Source organism: Monodelphis domestica, chromosome 1 (genome assembly GCF_027887165.1).
Source record: "Monodelphis domestica isolate mMonDom1 chromosome 1, mMonDom1.pri, whole genome shotgun sequence".
In the NCBI taxonomy this organism is placed as follows: Eukaryota; Metazoa; Chordata; class Mammalia; order Didelphimorphia; family Didelphidae; genus Monodelphis; species Monodelphis domestica.
This window is the reverse complement of record NC_077227.1, coordinates 627,762,819-627,783,589: the sequence shown is the minus strand read 5'-3', so window position 1 is coordinate 627,783,589 and position 20,771 is coordinate 627,762,819. Positions and strand designations below refer to the sequence as shown.

Below are 20,771 nucleotides of genomic sequence, written 5' to 3'. Positions count from 1 at the left end.
CCTTCTCTAGCAGTGGATAGTCTTTCTTATTATGGGTCCTTTGGAGTGGTCCTGGATCCTTGCATTGCTGAGAGTACAGTTGTTTCAAAGCTACCCACTAGCTACTTAAAGATTTCAGTGAAAATTTCACTTCTAATTTCCTTTTCTTCAGGTTGTTTTAGATTAACAAGATAACCAATAGTTATAATTCACTTGTGCAATTAAGGTATTATTTAGGAAAATCAAGAAGCCATATTTAACAAAACCTATAAATCATTCCATTGTAGATATTTAAAAAATGAATACAAAATAGCCAAAATTCCTTTGACAAAAGCTTTTGGGGGAGCAACTCAGTGGATTGAAAGCCAGGTCTAGAGACAGGAGGTCCTAGGCTCAAATCTGGCCTCAGACACTTTCTAGCTGAGTGACCCTGGGCAAGTCACTTAAGTCCCATTGCCTAGCCCTGACCACTCTTCTGCCTTAGAACCAATACAAAATGTTGTGAATCTTAAAACTGCTCAAACTCTACCTTAAAACATTTGGTTAAGGCTATTCCCATTTAAACAATGGAGGTACTTGATCAGGAATGTATTGGGAACTTTAAAATTACTCCACCCATACTTAGGCATACTTTAGGGGAAGATAAAGTTGTAAAACTCCTTAGTGAACAATGAAAAAGTACTTAACTCATACTTATAGTAAGGCAAAAGCCCTTAAGCTAGGTCTGTTTTTAGATCTAATACAAAAGGGTGCTAAGTACCTATAAAGGTTAAATTAATCACTAAAATGTCAAGCTTAGCAAAGAGATGTGAAATACTCAGAAGTTTTAGTCTACCCAGAGAAGGTGATAACAAGATGTGAATTAAGAATGATCAGTCCTTTGGAAAACGTCTACTGTGATTGGTAGATGTGAAAATTTAGGGGAGGTGACATAGGAGAAAATTGTCTTTAAATGGAGGTCAGAAGCCTCTGGACTTAGTTCAGCTTAGGAAGCTGAATTGGAGGTCTCTCGGTGGCTGAACTTGGTGGAGCTCAGGAGCTGAACTGGAGGGTCTCTCTGAACACTAGAGTTTTTCTTGGAAAGATCTTGTGGTGAGTGATTAAAGACTGACTTAGTTTTCTCTCTTAAAAGAAAGGCCTAGGCCTAGGCCCTAGCCTTCCTATTATTTCCTCTTACTCTGTCTCTCTCCCTTTCTTTAATTCCTTCATTTGTATTAATTAAAATCTCCATAAACCCAGCTGACTTGGGTATTTCATATTTGGGAATTTTTCCCATGGCGACCACTTGTTTTTTATTTAAATCAAGACACTAAAATTTATCTTTACAGTTTATGGCAACCACTCTTTTGTCTGTAAAAATATTGATTCTAAGACAGAAGGTAAGAGTTTTAAAAAATTGGGAAGACAAAAATTTATGCATATCATATATTCCTTATAAAGAAAGGCAACATGATAATACTTGTGTATAAATATGGTATACTGTATTTATCTCAAGGCCTCCATAAACTAAATCATAAAATCATAATTTAATATATAAAGAGTAACTACAGTCTTAAAAGGGGGTTATTTTATTATATTATAATGGAATAGAACTGATATTGAACTTTTTGTAGTGGAAAAGCTGTCATGAACATATATAACCTTTATAATCCATACGCACTTTATTTCCTGTCTCATTTTTTTCACAGCCTTACATTTCATATTATGGTTTTTTTCCATAGAGTAGGATCCTGATCAATGTTTGCTTGTTTGAATGATTTTCATTGTATACTATAGTAGTCACTGCAATAAACTGATTTACTAGTTCTGTTTACTTCCTTTTGTCTCAGTTCAAAAAAGCCTTCCTACATGTCTGTCTGTCTGTCTATCTCTCTCTCTCTCTTTTTAAAAACTGTTACCTTCCACCTTAGAATCAATACTGTCTATTGGGTCCAAGGCAGAGAAGACCGGTAAGGGCTAGGCAATGGGGGTCAAGTGACTTGTCCAGGGTCACACATCAAGGAAATGTCTGAGCCAGATTTGAACCTAGGACCTCCCGTCTCTAGGCCTGGCTCTCAATCCAATGAGCCACCCAGCTGCCCCCCTCCCCCCACATGTCGCTTTATTCTTCATTTTCATTATTTTTTTATAGTGTAATAAGTTCCATTATATTAACATACTATAATTTGTTTATTCACTCCTCAAACATTGGGCATCTACTTATTTTCAATTTTTTTAGTTACTACAAAAAATACTATGGTATACAGTCATCTCTAACTGCATTGTGGTTCACTTATCAGGGTTTCACTTTATCAAGGGTTGAAAAAAAAATCTAATTCTGTATTGTGGAGTTACACTTATCCTGGCACAGTACTGACTGATGGAATTACAGGTAACCAACCACAGCACTGTGCTCTGTATCCGGGGCACTGGGTGACTCCGTGACTATAGATTAATAAGTGTGGAAAATAGGAGAGTGGGAAGGGTTTATAAAGCCTTAAAATATATATGAATAATAAAATAAATACAATGCTGACACTTTGTGGATTTTCACCTATCATGGCGGAATGTAACTCCCCCAATAGGTGAGGGACCACTGTATATGAGAAAATGGACAATTCTGGTCACTTTTTAACGAAAACGTATTCCAAATTTCCTTTCCAGAATAGTTGGACACATTCACAGCTTCACCAACAGTGGTGTATCTATTTTCCCATGATCTCCTCCTCCACCCCCACCCCCCAATGAAGCACAGCGAAGGAGTCATCTTTCCTGGGACCAGTGACCATGTGCATGCTTTTCGGCCTGCTTCCAGCCACGTGGTAACCAAGAGCTGAAAGGATTTTTCAGTATATGGGTTAACTAGGGAGAAGTTTATTTGCTTGTCTCCTTGCTCACAGATACTGCCATAGGTACAGAAGGGGACTTTGTTAGTTAATAGAAAAAATAACTCCAAGTCACTTGGCTGCGGCTCTCCCCTATGCAGCAAGTGGTGAATTCTTTGTTTGAACTTTCCCACAGAGAGAGAGGATAGGAAAGGATGGTCAGTTGCTTTTCCTCACTTTATCACTAACCCCATGAGAAGCCATGGGCTCAACAAGGAGAGCTTTAGCCTTGGATCCTACCGGCTTTTTCTACTTTGTGTTTCTTTTTCTAAGAGACAAGAGAAAAAACTAAACAAAATTTTGGCATTGGAGAGGAAGACAAAAGAATTGGCCCAAGTCTGACCAATTAGCAATAATACAAACGACAAGAGTTATTTGGACAGTACAGAGCCAAGGTGAAAATTAAGTGCCTAATTAGTGGCCTTGCAAAAACTTTAAGTTTTGTTGGGGATAAGTACTAGCTTTCCAACAAACATTAATAGTAGCTATGTGTCAAAGTTATTGAATCTTGTTTTGTTAATGAAACTTTGTGAGTCTTTTAATTTTGGCTTTTCTTTTATTATAGGAATAAAACATCTATCTCATACCTGATTCATATTATGCCCCGAGTGCTTACTTATTCCCTCATTTTTGGGGAGGTCCAAGATATGTTAGTTATTTCTGATTGTTCTATTTATGCTTTTTTACTTTTTATGATTACAATTTAAATATATAATTTTAAGTCTAGATATGATTTTCTTCTCGGCTTTCTCTCCCCCTGCAATTCCATTATTTCAACTAGTTTTTATTACTTCCTTTGAGATTCTAATCCTTTGTGTTTATCCAAATAAATTTGGTTATTAATGTATCTAACTCTACAAAGTATCACTTTGGCAGTTTAAATTAGTATTTAATTAACTTAAATGAGTAAATTAACTTAGTAATATTATTTTAAGCATCCTGGCTTGGTTCAACCTACATTAATGGCTATCCCTCCAGTTTTTACATGGCTCTAATTCTAATCATCATATTTATGTCTTCAGGGTATCTTGGTAAATTAACTCCTAGGTACTTTTCCTACTTCAATTATCTTAATGGCATTTCTTTTTCTAATATTTCTTCTTGTATTTTGTTATCAGTATATAAAAATACTGCTGATATTCTTGAATTTATTTTATACCTTTGCTCAATCAATTTGTACATTCTTTTTGCTAATTTAATTTTTTTGGATTTTCTAAATAAATCATCATTTCATTGGCAAATATTATATATATATATATGTATATATGCATACATATGTATCCATACATGTGATTTTATTGCTTTGACAATGTTTGTTTATGCCCTTAATTTATTTTTTGGCTTTTTGCTATTACTAATATTTCATGAATAATATCAAGTATTGTTATCTTTGCTTTACCCTTGTATTTAGTAGGCTAGCTTCTAGTGCTTCCTTATTACAAATGCTGTTAGTTTTTTATTTTAAACTTATGGTTTTATAAAATTATATTAAAATGGATCTTCTATACCTATTCAATGGAAGATTTTTAGCATAAATGAATGCTATATGTTTTCAAAGCCTTTTTTCTGTGTCAATTGTTGTTTTCCTAATAGCAAAATATCCTTGTATCACTGATGTTATGACAGATGCCCCAGCATTGGCAATAAAGCAATCCCCAACCATTTCCTATGTCCATGAGGAAAAATCCAAGTGTCCCATAACACCAGTATAAACTAGAATTCTTCAAATCCAAAATTTCTGTGTATTGCTATAGTCTTTTTAAATTAAGATTATCTTTAAAGAGGCAGAGTGCTGGGCAAGAGGGAAAGTGGAGAAGTTCAAAATCAGTACAGTAGAGGACCATAGCAAGAGGCTGGCTAAGCAGACATAGAAGAAAGTTCAAGGTGAAGATGAATGACTCTAACAGACAGGGTGAGAGGCAAAGCCAGGCAGCCTAGAGCTGAGCACAGTCAGAGCAATGGGGCAAACATAGCCTGAAGTAACTCCCTATCCAGATAATGATAATAACCACCACCATAATAATATTTATATAGTACGTTAAGGTTTGAAAAGCACTTTAAACAGATTCTCTTACTTGATCCTCACAACAATCTTATGAGGTGGTGGTTATTATTACTCCAATTTTTTATGTGGGGAAACTGAGGCTTAGAGGCTAGTGACTTTCCCAAGGTCACACAACTAGCAGCATCTAGTCGAGGATTCTTGACTCTAGGTCCAACACTCCATCTACTCTGCCATGTAGGTGTTACTGGGTCAGAGATGTCTCACCTTCCAAGTTCTACATCTTCAAGCAGGCAGATTCTCTAAAAGAAAGAACCTTCAGGGCTCTAGAGATCCCTGATATGCTCTGGCCTCTCTGGGGCAGAGATCTGCCTTCCTCAGAGTGAGAGCTTCCCATTCTAAAGTCAGGCTGATATGCTCTCACAAGCCTGGGGGCTCCCCTTGAAGGTCTGTATACTTGAGAGAAAACAAGTGGCTCTGGCCTAGATCCTGGATGGTCCTGCATTTGAGGCCTATCCTAAGTAGAGCTGAAGCAAAAGAACCAATGGAGTCCCTTGGGGAAGGGAGAGGTAGTTTTAAAAAGGGAAAAGGGCAAGTTTCCTGGGAATATACTATACCTTGCTACCTTTTCTTAGAATGGCATTTCTTTTTAATGTTTGAGATTTTTCCAGGGAATCTCAATCTCCCATCCAAGAGCATAAAGAAACAAAAGTAATCAAATGGGACCCAAAAGGTGCCTTAAAAAACCCTAACAACCCTACTTTGTCAATCATTCACAAGCTGAATAGAGAAAATTATTGGCAATGAATGAGAAGCAAGAAAAGAATATGAAAAAAGGGGGATGAAGAATAACTTGTCAAGGAGGAAGGAGAATCCATAAATTATATTCATAAACTCAAATATATTTTTAAATCAAAACTTTGATTTAAAAATCAAAAGACAGAGACTTGGAATAGCATTATAAATTGTCCCAAAATAGCCTATGGATGAGCCCTGGAAAAACAGTATAATCCTTGATCCACAGAGGATATTAGAAATAACAAGTCTGATTTCATCATATTAGATAGCAAGTCTTGCAATGAGTATTGTATGCTACATTTCCTTGATTATACATGTGTATATGTGCAGGAAAAAAAATGCATAGAAAAGAGGAGCTGTATTTGAAAAGAATTAAGGCCTAAAACTAATTTGACTAAATTGTCATTCCTATCATCCCATAGAGAAGCTGAGAGTTTAGACAGAAAAATCTTTGTAGAAACATTGTCCCCATTGATACAGATAAGAAATCTCATATAAACATTTTGCATGGATTTCTGGCAAAGGTGTGAAACAGGATGAAGAATAAGATTTAGAATAAACAATAAGCTAATACTTAAAATGGTGCATTAAAAATAAAATCAAACAATCTAATACCTGCTTAGACTCTTATTATAAAAATACCTTCCTTCCTTCAGAAAATATTAAAAAGTGTTTTTCAGAGATTTATCCGACTTCACAGCAGTACTGCCAAATCATTTAGATTTGATCTCTCTAATTTGATAATGAAGAAACTGAGACACTGAGGAGTAAGTCACTTTGTGGAGATTACACAGCAAATCAATAGCCAAACCTGGATAACCACTTCTAAAACAACTCAGTGAATTTCATTTTGAATAGCTTCCAGGCTCTGATACTCTGATCAGCAGGAGGATTAGAAATGAAGAAAAATAAAACAGAATTAAAACAACATAAAACCCTTTACTTTTATCAGTAGCTTATCACTTACCTTGCAAAAAAGTGACTTTGACAAACTACCTACTGGCCCTGCTCAATTTTTGCCTTAACTCTACAAGGATGTATAAATTCCTCCCAAGGGCATGGAATCAATTGTGATAAGAGGAAAACTTAAATCATTTACACATTTGTCAAATGTTTATTTTCATACTCTTAGCAACATGGCTTTTCATTCATTTCTTTGAAATAAATGTTAAGTAAGCACTCTTACAATGGGAGTATTAAAGTCTACTCACCCGTATCCAGCCTGATAAGCTAAAAAGTCCAGCCATTCCAGACATTCTACAAATTAAAATTAAGGAAAAGAAATTAGTAGTTACATGAAACATGATAAAAAGACACAAAAATCAATATAGAATATATAATCAGTAAAAAACTAATTCTAATATGCATTTCTTCCTCTGGCTATTCTCTAAAAAATGTATTTGTTTGTTCTTTAATAGCAGCAGAGTCCAAAAGAAGTTATTGGCTGGATCTTAATGCATGGCTATCTCCAACTTACACAGGGAAAGGATCTTGTGATGTTTTACATATCATGTGAAAAACCAAGCTCCTACCATCTCACCATTTACCTTTTTTCACATTAGGAGAGGTAGGAAGGAAATAGCCTGAGTGAAAGCTGTGACGATAACAATAAAAACTAATGTTATCTCAACTGAGATTTAAAACAACCTGTGAAGTAAATGCTATTATTATCCCTATTTTATTACTAAAAAACTGTGAGGCTAAGAGAAGTAAACTGACTTGCTTAGTCACATGGTTAGTAAGTGTCCAAGGCAGTACTTGTATTCAAGCCTTCCCAACCTAGAGTCTAGAGCCCTATCCACTATGCTACGTCACTGCCAACTTTATGCTCAACTTGAGAAGGGTGAAAATGAATATGCTAATTATCTTAATTTGCTTGACTTACCCAGCTATGTAGATGATGGAGCTGTGGGAGACTGACTCCAATTACTAAGGAATAGCTTAGTGGATTGAGAGCCAGGCCTAGAGACAGAAGGTCCTAGGTCCAAATCTGGCCTCAGACACTTCCCAGCTGTGTGACCCTGGGCAAGTCACTTGACTCCTATTGACTAGCCCTTACCACTCTTCTGTCTTGGAGCCAATAAGGGTTTAAAAAAAAAAAAAGCTAAGAATGGGAAGATGACCATGAATAAACCTAGCTGAAGTAACCATGGAAACCTGGGATGGGCTACTGAGTTAATTTTGGGTCTCACATTCTGCTGAGCTGAGGATCTTTCTCTGTTGATCTTGGGCCTCATGAGCTATCTGAGAACCTCCGGTTTAACTGCTGTCACATGGCCTCAAGTATAAGACACCTTGTCTTGAGTCTCAGTGGGTCACTGTACTGCTGAAACCTAGAGGCTTAGTTACTTCCCACTCGCTTATCTAGGTGTACCCAAGAGCTTTGGGCTTTGCTCCAGGAAACTTCCCTGCTCCAGGGGGAAATGCATCTGGCAATTCATCACTGCACAGCCCCCTCCCCATGTAGATAAAGCGGTGGGACATGGACTCCAGTGACTAAGAACAAGGTACAGCTTGAAATAGCTAGCAACCTTGAAGAAGGGCCACGAATAAACCTAGCGCAAGTAACGATGGAAACCTGGGATGGGTAGAATCCCCCACCCATACCATGCCCAGATCCCTCCCTGGATGTGCCCCTTCTAGCCATTCCCACCTCTTTCTTAGAAAAAATACTTATTCCGCAGCTTGCTATCTCAAAATTTGAGCTTTTCAGCATTGTTCCACATGCACATGTAGGCTCTTGCTTAATAAAGATTATCTTGATTTTAAAGGCATTGTCTATAGTATTCTTCCTTTTGAGGAAAAAGAGACTTTGGGTCTCATATAGCTCATGTTTTTCATAGTGTCTCTCAGGGAATCTTCCTCTTAGGCACTACAGGGGTCGATGCTTGGCACAGCACCCCACAGGTGGGCTCCTCCTCTAGGGAAGAGAGGCCTGAGTTCCAGCTTCCCAATTTTGTCCTGAATACATACTCAAAGACCAAGAGAAACATGAAAAGGTAAATAAGAGAGGGAAAAGGGGAAAAATGTTTTTTTATTCAAACTGAATACATAAACTCATTTAGATTTTCATACCAATTCCCAACTAAAACTGTTTAATTATTGATTTTTTCTAAAAATAATGTTATAATTTAGCAGAGAACTGGGGTGGAATAAGCATTCGTATGGCACCTGCCAGGCAAGGACGCTTTAAGCAAGACTATCCTATAAAGTTGAAAATAAAACCCTAGTTAGCTTGAACATCAAAGGACTGTTATAAAGTATTATCATATTTAAAGAATTGAATTAGCCCATCAGTCAAAACATGTCACACATTTGTAATTCTCACCATAAAATAAAAAGTCTATTAAATGAGTATCTGAAAGGAAGCTTGGAGTAGATTAAAAAGATATCCTGGAAGGAAGGAAGATTTGGTTTTTGAGTCTTGTCACTCATCTATTCTAGTCTAACTAGTCTCGTTAAATGACTATGGGTAAGTCATTTAACTTTTGAATTCCTCAGTTAACTCTCTAACAAACATACATTAAAGATGAATTGCCAACATGGATTAGCGGAGAGAGTGACCAAACCACTGAAATCACAAATCAGGGCAAAAAATTTAATAAACACGAGTTTCAGTTTTGAAATGGGGTTTTGCTTTCTCTTCACTTGTCCACAGAAAACTAGGTATAAATAGGCTAATTATGTAATACTGATTGAGCCGCTTCTGTTGTCTCTGCTTGACTATTCCCGTATATAAAATCCCCATTGGTGCTAACATGATCTCTTCTAACTTGGGGCAAAATACTTAGCAGATATATTCAAGAACAAATAAGACAACTAATGCTTAAGTGTTTTGCAAATGAAATTGCTAAATGTGTAAAATGGCATTATTTCTATTGTAAATCATTAGTGTGATAAAAGTTACAAAATCCTATTCTCTAAGCAAAGAAAAGAAAGTTTATAGTATACTAAAGAAAAATGTAGACCTGGTTCTTTCTTACACTATGATTAATACAGATTAGCTCTATTCAAAGAAATTAAAATTTATTACATACACAAAATATCAAAGGGTGGCTACTGGGTAATTTATTCAGAGCTTATTTTAATTATAGGACACAATCAGCATTGATGCATCCTGTCAAAGCAAAAATTGATTCCATATATTTGAATACTCTAAATGGCTTGATTATTCCTTCTATCCAATAGTGGAAGATTAGGAAGCAAAGAATCCGAATTTGAATTCTAAATTCTCATTTACTACCTTATCTACAAAATGCATGAGAAAAACTAGAATGCCTTTCAGATCCTTTCTGGCACTAAATCCATGAATTATGAACTTAGTAGGCAGAGCTGTTATGATTAAAATGCTTCATCACCTGCTAGCCAATTTGGTGATGAGGCTTTTATAGGCTGAGCCACACAGAAAAGACAGGCTGGGACCATTTTTAAAGTCTTTTCAGTTCAATAAGGTGAAAGCTTATGTTTTATGACAATGTCCCTGAAAAAGTAGGGTCACCTCCACATCATGATGAGCAATCAGAGGACTTCAGCAGAAAAACTCTGCTGAAGATAGCTAAAATTAACTACATAGCTCTTTTTTTAGCACTTGGACCAGGAAAGATACTGTAGTGTCATCCTTAACAAGTGGAGTGATTGTTACAAGGTCATAGTAGAGGCATGAAACTATTTTTAATCATTGCTTGAACTTCCAGCAGCCCTGAAAGATACTTTCAGTTTTACTTTTTTCATCTAGTGCCTTGATATGGTAGTAATAGGGGGCAGCTAAGTAGCACACTGGATAGAGAGTCAGGTCAGGAGTCAGGAGGGCATGGGTTCAAATCTGGTCTGATATTTCCTGGCTATGTGACCCTGGACAAGTCACTTAACCCCAAATCCTTAGCCCCCTGCTACTCTCCAGTCTTAGAACTGATACTAAGACAGAAGGTAAAGGTTTTTACAAAGTAGTAGTAATAGTAGTAGAAGAAATGGTTATAAGTGTGATAATGATAACAATACTATAATAAAAATGGTAATAATGAATATTTTTATGGCATTTAGTTTGCAAAACACTTTCTATATTCTATAGCATATAGCTATAGAATCTCACAATTATTCCTTTCTTATATATAGGGAAACTGAGACTGAGAAAAGTTAAGTAATTTGTCCACATTCACATAGCTATTAGAGGTCTGAAACAAAATTGGAATTCAAGTCTTCTACTTCCAAGTCTGGCATTCTATTTACACTAACACCTTGATATCTTAAACTCCTATTAACTCCTTCAAAGATTATGGAACAAGAAAGCTACATTACATGTTTTAATTGATTCCATGCTATTAATTAATTCAAAGGTAAAAAACTGAAAATGGCACATAAGTGCATGTTTTGTAGGAATACAGCAAGATTTATAAATGCTGAGCTACATTAAATTCGCATACTCACTGTCTAAAATATGCATAAACATTTGTTACTCTTCAAAGTGTCTCCACAGGGAGGCCAAATATGAATGAGAGGTAGCTGCGGTATATTCAGAGCCAGCATGGAGCACTGTTTGTTGTCTGTGCTCTGCTTGTGCTGTACAAACAGGAAATTCTAAACTTTGTAGTTTAGAGAGCTGTTCGTCTAGTTCCTAATATATCTCTTATATGAATTTATAATCATCTCTTTCAGTAAAAGCAAGCTATAGTTTACGTTATAGAAGATGGAGATTTCCAGCCAGCCACAGGCTCAACTGCTTTCCACTTCTTCTGGAAGATATAATCCTGAAGATCTTTGGAGATTCCTGGACCACGGTATCGACGAAATATTCCATCTTTTGCACTGTAAGAGTGACAGAAAATAAGCATCCATTAATGCAAATACTGGATATCAGAAACAAAAATAAATTTTGCTTTCATTTCAATTCTAGAAAATAAAAAGTTTATTTTCTCCTGAATATACATGAGGCATTGAGATTGGGTTGGGGATTCAAAGATTTAAAACATTTTTAAATCTACTCACACATGTATTTTTAATTATGTATGCATTATATATGAGTATTATACATATGTATGTATCATATATATAATGTCTATATGTATATGTTTTGTGTCTATATATACATATATTCCTGACCCTAAAGAAATTTATAATTTAGTAGACCTATTTGTGAACTACAGAATAAGAAAAAATATTCAAAGGGAAAATTATCATAGTGAAAATTGTACATTTAAAAGTACATACAATCATGTTCTCTAAAAATAAAAACACCTAGAATTTGAAACAAGGAAAATCTATGCTAAATTTTTTTATTAACCAATAATTACTTTATTTAATTAAATATATTCTCAATTGTTTCAAATTATTTAAAAATGTATGTGTGTTGATAGATAGATAGACAGACAGACAGATAGATAGATATTTAGATAGATAGATAGATAGATAGATAGATAGATTTAATCAGGTTGATTTATGGTGCTCATTTCTTCAATCTTTATTATTTCTAGAATTATATTTTTTATCAACTGGCCCATATTTGAGAGTTATTGCCAAAAGGAAGTTTGTCTTCATCTAAATAATTTATCTAAAAATGAAAAACAAAATTTGTGAACTACACTGACTTCTAAGTGTTTTTGAAGAGCACATATTAAATCCTGCCCCATCTGTCATTAGAAAATGAAATGGTATACTGTTACCTCTGAATTTGCCTCAGCAATGACTGGAATGAGCTAATACAGTCTTAAAAATTCTTTTCCTGAGGAAGAGGGGTTTGGAGAAAACTAAAGTCTCTGGACTTTCCAGTATGTTTAACAAGATGGGAGGGAAACAAATTAGAGGACCTTCCACAGTCTATAGGCCTGTGATTTACTGCATAAAACGTAATGGATATTTATCATTATTTTTGGAAGGTATAATGGCCAATGGTATCATATCTAGTCCCAAGAAATGATACTTTAAGTTAGTGAATTTTTTAAAAAAAGGGAACTAGAAAACTAAATTCTTGAATTAACCTCTATAAAGAATAAAGCATTGAAGAAAGAGATAAATTGTATAAAATCCAGATCAGGATAGCACAAAGCTTAATAAAATCTACTGATTGCAGTAGATGAAATAGGATTTGTTGTTGACATTTTTAGAGAGTGATTTCTGCTTATACTGGGAAGTGAAAAGTTCTGTTCTCCACCTGATATCCAAACTTACTGGAAAATAGTTGGAAGTGTGGTGACAAAGAATCGGCCACTCAAACCTAAGGAAAATAAAAGAAGCCATGTTAAAAATCATACTTAATAGGACAATATCTGAATCGCTTAGCTTTCAGTCTTAGAAACAAAAAGTAGGAATTAAAAATCTTTTCAAAATTGTATCTATAAAATCATGATACTTTTAATATCTATATTATAGTATCAAGACATGTCATTCAATTCTACATATGATCATTTATCTACTACTTTCTTTTTCTACTATTCAAGCTCTACTATTAAAAATTCTTACATCCATGATTTGGCATATTTTCAACTGCTAATCATTGGTGTGAATCTTAAAAACTACTCAGACTGTACTTTAGAAGATTTTGATTTAGCTATTTCCTTATTGTAACAATGGAGATACTTGGTCTAATAGAATCAGGAATGTCTTGGGAAATTTATATTACTCCACCCATACTTAGACATACTTTAGGAGAAGATAAAGTTGTAAACTCCTGATTGAACAATGAAGGTACTTAACTCATACCTTATAGTGAAGCTAGAACTTTAAGCTAAGTCTATATTTAGATCTAATACAAAAGGGTGTTAAGTACCTATAAAGGTTAAATTAATCACAAAAAGGTCAACTAACTCACAAAAGGCAAGCTTAACAAAGAAGTGTGAAGTACTCAAAAGGTATAATCTACCCAGAGAAGGTGAGAACTAAAGAGTGGTGAGAACTAAAGAATGGGTGGTCCTAGAAAAAGTGTCTACTGTGAATGGTAGACGTAAAAATTTAAGGGAGGTAACATAAGAGAAAATTCTCTTTAAAAGGAGGTTAAAAGTCAGTTCAGGAGCTAGCCTGAGCCAGAGCAATTTAAATTAATTCTCTCTCTCTCTTTTCCTTAATTCCTTCTCTCTATACTAATTAAAATCTCCATAATTCCCAGCTGACTTGGGTATTCTATTATTTGGGAATCATCCCTGATGACCAATTATTTAGATTTAAGTCAAAACACTAAAATTATCTTTACACTGGTCATCCCAGGATTACTCAGATGCTATGTCAATGCTACTACACACTCAATATCCTAATGCTAATAGCTGATATTTATGGTCTACAAAGCACTTTCTTATCTCATTTGATCATCACAATAACCTTTGATTCAGGTAATGTTGTATATTATATAAGTCCTAAAACCCAATGTTCCTTATACTTTTTACTGAAAATAAACAAGGCCATTTCCCCCCCCCCAACTTTTGAGGTCCCCTTTTTGCTCTTGATGTTGTGGCTATTATTTTTTAATATAATCATAGTATGTACTATTTTAATCTTTTCATCTCTTTATATATTTCCCTTATTTCTTTATATTTTCAACATTTTTTCATTTCTAATAACATAATGCAATCCATTATATTAAAATATCACAATCTATTCAGCCATTTCCCCCTCATATTGCATCTGTTATTTTCAGCTATTTTATCATTATGAAGTATGCATGAACATTTTCATAGATATAGAGCTTTTTACCCTCTCAAGAACATCCTTAGGGCCCAATCCTAGTAATGAGATATCTAGGTAAATGAGCATGAACAGCTTTATAGCTCTTAATGTATACTTCCATCTTCATGGCTGCTCTAACACTGTACTATTAGGCCTGCTTCTCCATGTTCCTATCATCATTTAATATGATCAACTTAAACCATCTAGTTCTCTGTTCACATATATTACCAGGGCCATAATTAACTAGATTGGTCCTTAGGCATGCAAAGATTAAATTAACTCTCTCCTGCCCATTTTTAGATTCAATCACCAAAAGTGTATATACCCTACTCAAAATTGTAAAAATGGAGATTTTGAACCCTAGACTTCAATCCCCAGAAGTCCTGAGTATTTCCCAGAATTCCCTAAAATCTCACCTGAGTACCCACGTTGGCAAGATCACAATTGGTATTTAACTGGCAGTAATGCCTCCCTCGGGCTCTTTTCTTCCATTGCAATAATTTAATAAGTTTAGTAGTAAGCTAAGCATGGGGATTTTGAATGCGCTAATCAGCCAGTGGCACATGGTTTTTGTTTTGTATCCTTGATTTCTAATAATCCTTAATAAACCTCATAAAATATAATATTTTTATTAGTAGAGATATAATTTAAATTTTACACAATTGAATGGGGGAGGTCTGTGACCCACGTATGCAATAATGGGTGAAGAATCAGAATCGACTGACTGCCCCCTGGGCAACATGTCAAATAAAGGAAGTCACAGGAAGTGATGAAAAGAAATGGTCTTTAAAAATGCCAAGAAACTTCCTGTGAGAGACTGAGCTCTTTGGTCTTCAACTTCACTTTGGAGGAGCTCAAGCTTGAGATTTCAGACTGCTTCCCTTTGGACTGACATGTGGTGAGTGAAAGGCTGACTCCCTTTCCTGCATTTTCTGAAGGGACTAGCCTCAGGAGAGACCTACCCTCTTGAGAGAGGTTCCTTGCATCTCCAAGTCCTCAGCTCAAGGCCGAGGCCCCTGTGCCTAAGAACTTACTAGCCCTGCCAGGGTTTATCCAGAGTCAGAGCAAAATACTTAGTGTGTAGCCTAGATATCTTACCATATCCTCGCTCTCTGATTTTTCTTATTTTTAGTCTTTCTGTATTTTATAAATAAATTGTTAAAATAAATCTCTTTGGAATTAATTAAATTCCTAGTGACCCTATTCTTAAATAATCCAGTCCAACCTTTTATAAAAACCCTCACATTTTCTACCCCCAGGCAATAGATACAATATATTGCCAAGTCCATGCTCCTTCAAAAGCCAAGTCTTTTCAGCTTTATTTCCAATGCCATAATCCCTCAGGAATGCATGATTACCTCTATAGTATGATAAATGTTTAAGTAAGACTTTTGCAGAATACTTATGCTCTCTAAACCATTGTTTCACCAGAAACCATATCTGAATTATGTGTATACTCAGGCTTAAATCTAATACTAGTCTCATGCAGGTATGTAAAAGGTCTCCAGATATCAATCATATTTAACTTATCTAATTTATCTCCTTAACTTCTTGTTTGTTTGTTTGTTTGATTTAGCTAGTTCTGAGGGGGGGAAATTAAAACCTCCCACTATTATTATTTTGTTATTTATTTCCATCTGTAGCTCATTTAGTTTTTTTCTTTTAAAATCAGGATGCTATAACTCTTGTATATACAGGTTCAATATTGATAATGCTTTAGTATCCACAGTATTCCCCAACAACATATAATTGCCCTATTCATCTTCAAACTATATATTCATTTTAGCCTAAATTCTGTCAGAGATCAAGACTACTCCCCCTGCTTTTTCTAGATCAGCTGAGGCACAGCATATTCTGCTCCAGTCCCTTACCTTCACTCTATGTCTGTGCCTCTCATTTTCAGTGTGTTTATCATAAACAACACCTTGTCAGATCCTGGTTTTTTTATCTTCTCTGCTATTCATTCTTATGGGTGAATTCATCCTATTTACATTCAATGTCATGGTTAGTAACTGTGTATGTGTATCTACTCTGTTCCTCCTGTTTGTCCCCCTTTTCCTTTCTATCATTTCTCTTCTCAGATGTCCATTTTCATTTGACCAAAACTTCTCCAATTCACATCATTCCCCAAAATCCTCCCTTGCTCTCCAAGTTCCAAATAGGCCCACCTTTTCAAAGGTCTCTCCCTTATTCCTTTCTACTTACCTTTTCTTATGCTATGTTCCTTTCCATAAATCCCTTCCTTAACACCACAACCATGTTCAACTTCTTGATGAGTTCAATTCTAAAAATACCTCCCTTACCTTGTCCTAAGAGTCTCTCTCTTACCCTCTCACCTTACTACCCTACTTCTTGACATATGCTTCCTTCTAGGTATCCCTCCCTTTTCTTATCTCCTTCCCCTTCTTTCTCTTATTCCCTCAGTCCCCCAAGGGGACTCACATCCTCATTCCTTACTGTTTCTCTGAATGCTGACAATATTTTTACTCTTTCTTTCTTTACTTGTATATGTTGTTCTCTCCTTTATCCCAGGTCTGATGAGAATAGAGTTATAGTACTACCGGCACTCCACCATGGCAGGTCCTCCACTCATTCTTCTTCCTTAAGAGATAGCCACTCCATTCTATCTCCTCCTGGTCTATTCCACTACTACTTTGGCTCATTCCATTACATTCACCTCAAACTCAAGTCTTCCATTGAAACACATTCCTTCAAAATACCCAGGCAATTATGCAATTTCCCAGAGCCATTGATGACATTTTCCCATATAGGAACCAAACTCTTTGACGTTCTGAATTGTTTATAATTAGCCTTTTATTACCTTGGTATGCTTCTTATAGATCAAGTTTTCTGCTGAGTTCTGGGTTTGTCCCCAGGAATAGTTAAACCTCCTTTAGTACATTAAATATTCATTTTTTTTACCTTTCATAATTTTGTTCATCTTTGCTAGATGCTATTCTTGATTGTAAACCCAATTCCTTGGCTCTATGAAATGCTGTGTTCAATGTCCTACATTTTTTTAATGTTGCAGCTATTAAGTCTGATATTATTCTGACTGTAGCTCCAGAGTATTTAAATTGTTTTTTTTCCCCCTATTTCTTATATATGTTTTTTCTTATCTTAAGAGCTACAGAAATTAGCACTGATGTGTCTGGGCATTTTCACCTTTGGGGTTCTTTGAAATAGTGATTGATAGATTTTTTTTTAAGTTTCTATTTTATCCTCTGATTCTAAAATTTCTGGGCAGTTTTCCTTAATGATTTCTTGAAGTACTGTGTCTAAACTCTTCTTTTTTATTTTAACTTTCTGAGAGTACAACTATTCTTATGGTATCTCTACTTGATCTATTTTCCAAGTTAGTTGTTTTTGTGATGTTTCTATTATTTCATTCCTTTATTTTGCTTTAAGTATTTCTTGTCTTATGAAGTCACTAGCTTCCCCTTGCCCAATTCTAGTTCTTAATACATCTTTTTCTTTCATAAGTTTCATAAGTTTCATAAGATATCTCTCATTCCATTTGAGTAATCTTTCTTTCATAATTTTCTTATTTATTTTTTTTCCCTAATTCTTCTTTAACCTCTCTCATTTGGTTTTTGAGATCTTTTTAAAAAGCTTCTTCCAAAAGCTATTTTTGAGCCTGTGGAAATGTATATCTTTGATGTTTCTGAAATAGGTGTTTTCACTTCATTGTCCTGAGTATGAGCTGAGGTCTTTCTCTGTCCCTATAATAACTATCAATAGTTATCTTCTTTCTCATTTATTTGTTGATTTTTAGTTTAGTGTCTTGTTTTGTTTTTAATTTTAGCAGCCAGGACAAGAGACTTAATTATTGGCCTTTTGGGGGGGGGGGGCGGCAGGCAAGTTTCATATTGTATAGGAATATGTTACTTTATGTTTCAGAAATTTTTCTGTGTGCATGAGTGTGTATGCCTCCCCCCCCCCCCAGGTCCTATTTAGTTATTCCAGTTTTTATAGTCCAAAGTTGGATGTATACTCAGTTCCCCCCACAACTTCCAGTTCAAACCCCAGTCAGTGACTGACCTCAGGTGCTCTAACCAGAGCCTGAGAACAGTTATGCCACTGCAACTGTAAGCAGACAGTCCACTTCTCCCTGTGGCAACATCCAGAGACTCTACTCTCCTGGGAATGTCCACAGCTGACAGGGACCCAGTCCCTCAGCAACCACACTTGCAATTGTGTGCTCCTTTCTCACTCCTCCTCTCCTATTGCCCCAGCCTGGGATAGAGAAGGTGTCTAGTCTGTATTTCTCAAATCTCTAAAGCGCCCCATTTGTTAGCAGCAAGGGTTGAGTTTGTTCCCTTAGAGCCAGGCATGTATAGACTCCGTGGCATCCACTCCTTCAATTCTCAGCTGTGGGTGACTGAATGGGGCTCTAGAGCCTATGGCACAGCAGACATAAGTGTTCCCAGGGCCCTCCCCTATGGATTCCAGCAGTATCCTCAGGAATGTAAGCTCTAGGGCTCAGCAAAAAGGTGGGGGTGCTCAGAGTTGATTCCACTTTATTTTCTCAGTTTCTATCCCCAAGGCCTGTGGCAGTAAGACTGAGGCAAGGGACCTCCAAAAGCTTCCTCCCTCATTATCCATGGCTGCTTAGTTTCACTCCAGACTCCTGTCTGTTTTTGCCACTTTTAGCATAGATTCTGTGGAGTTACATTTGGTTGGAGGTATTGGGATAGTGAGGAAACTTCGTGCCCTATTCCATTATCTTCCCACTAAAGGGTAAAATGCTATAACAGTTTCACTTAAATTTATTATTTTTCCTCTACTTGATTGCATCCTCCTGTTGATCTATATCTCCTTTATAAGGAGAAACACCCTATATCAGTGATGGTGAACCTATGGCACAAGTGCACCCTGTAGGCATACGTCCCCCTCCCCACCCCTGTTCTGTTACTTGAAAGGCAGAGGGGCTCAGGTGGAGCTGCTCCCCTCCCCCTCTCCACATCCATCACCCCTCTGCCCAACAGAAAATGGGAATGCACAGGAGGTAAGGAGGGCGGCTCACAGGTGGCAGAGCTGGAGGGGAACAGGGCACTCAGGCCATTCCCCTCCCCCTCTCTATACTCACTGAGGACATTCCTCACTTCTCCCACTCCTCTGCCGAGAAGCCCAATGGGAGTGCTTCTTTCCTCCCCTGTGTGAAGTAAGTGGAGGGCACAGCACTCAGTCTGGGAATAGGGTGGGGGTGGGGTCAGCATTCTATCTCTAAAAGGTTCACTATCACTGCCCTATATGAAGAGATACATGATTCCTATAGAAGGAATGTAGAGTACAAGTAAAGGAGACAAAAACATGGGGATGGTTAAAGGAAGATATTCACTCTAATAGTGTCACTGAAATACCCTGAAATACATTATTAATGGCAATGAACTAAGTAAAAGAGAGATTCTTAATTTAATTATCCATTCATTCAACATATATTTGAGTATCTATGAAGAATAATAAATTACTGTATAGAGCACAAATAATTATATAAAACATAATCCCTTACCTTAAGAAAGTTATAGTGGAACAGACAGGTGATGGGGTACAAAGGACAGGGACAACAACAGAAAATAATAAGTATGTAATAAATGTGATGGTATATCATTATTTTTAAACAAAAGAATGTCAAGGAAAGGGCAGTAAAAGATTAATTAGGAAGATCCAAGAAGGATAAACTGGTGTGGAAAATACTGTCGTAAAGCCAAAATGAAGGCAGGAAAACAAATTAAAGAATGAATTATTGCAGTTGTCTAGCATGATATCATGAAATCAGACCACTACCTTATACAATGCTGACAGGGTAGAGTTAATATTCTCAAGACTTGCAAATAACCCATATATGCAAGGAAAGGCTAACATATTCAATGACAGAAGAAGAATCCAAAAATCTTGTTAGGAAAGAATTTCTATATGAAAAATTACATACAGATAAATGAGAAGTTAGATATTTGAGTTTAAGGAACCAATGTTACAAGAATAAGACAAAAATGCCGGTTAGTTGGTAGTTCATCTAAAAAAAAGATAGTATTTTGATGGACTACAAATGCAAAATAGCACTAAGGTGATCTTAGGTTACATTAGGAAAGGAAAAGTAGGGGGGCAGTGAGGTGGCTCAGTGGATAAAAGACTAGACCTGGAGATAGGAGGTCCTTAGTTCAAAACTGACCTCAGATATCTCCTAGTTGTGTAACATTCAGAATGTCACTTAATCCCCACTGCCCTCCCCTTGCTCCTTTTCTGCCTTGGAACCAATACATAGTAGGTAAGGGTTAAATTTCTTTTTTTAATGTACAAGAATCAAAGGAAAAATAGTACTTTCAGACCGCAAACTACATTATAAAGTAGTGATCATCTAAAACATTTATTTCTAGTTTTAAAAAATAGAAAAGTAGATCAATGGAACAAACTAAGAACAATAACAAGCATATTAACTTGGTTCTTAATACTGAAACCCTTCGGAGATTAAATGATTT

At 36.0% G+C, this 20,771-nt stretch overlaps 1 protein-coding gene across 1 annotated transcript in view; it reads right to left on the bottom strand.

Moving 5' to 3' along the window:
- TMX4 (thioredoxin related transmembrane protein 4) overlaps positions 1-20,771 on the bottom strand; it is a 131,847-nt gene that overhangs the window by 40,985 nt on the left and 70,091 nt on the right. The window contains exons 3-5 of the mRNA XM_056813909.1: positions 12,805-12,850; positions 11,317-11,445; positions 6,855-6,900 (exon numbers count right to left, since the gene is read on the bottom strand). Of these exons, the coding sequence (XP_056669887.1) occupies positions 6,855-6,900; positions 11,317-11,445; positions 12,805-12,850 (221 nt within the window). The remainder of the gene's footprint in view (positions 1-6,854; positions 6,901-11,316; positions 11,446-12,804; positions 12,851-20,771) is intronic.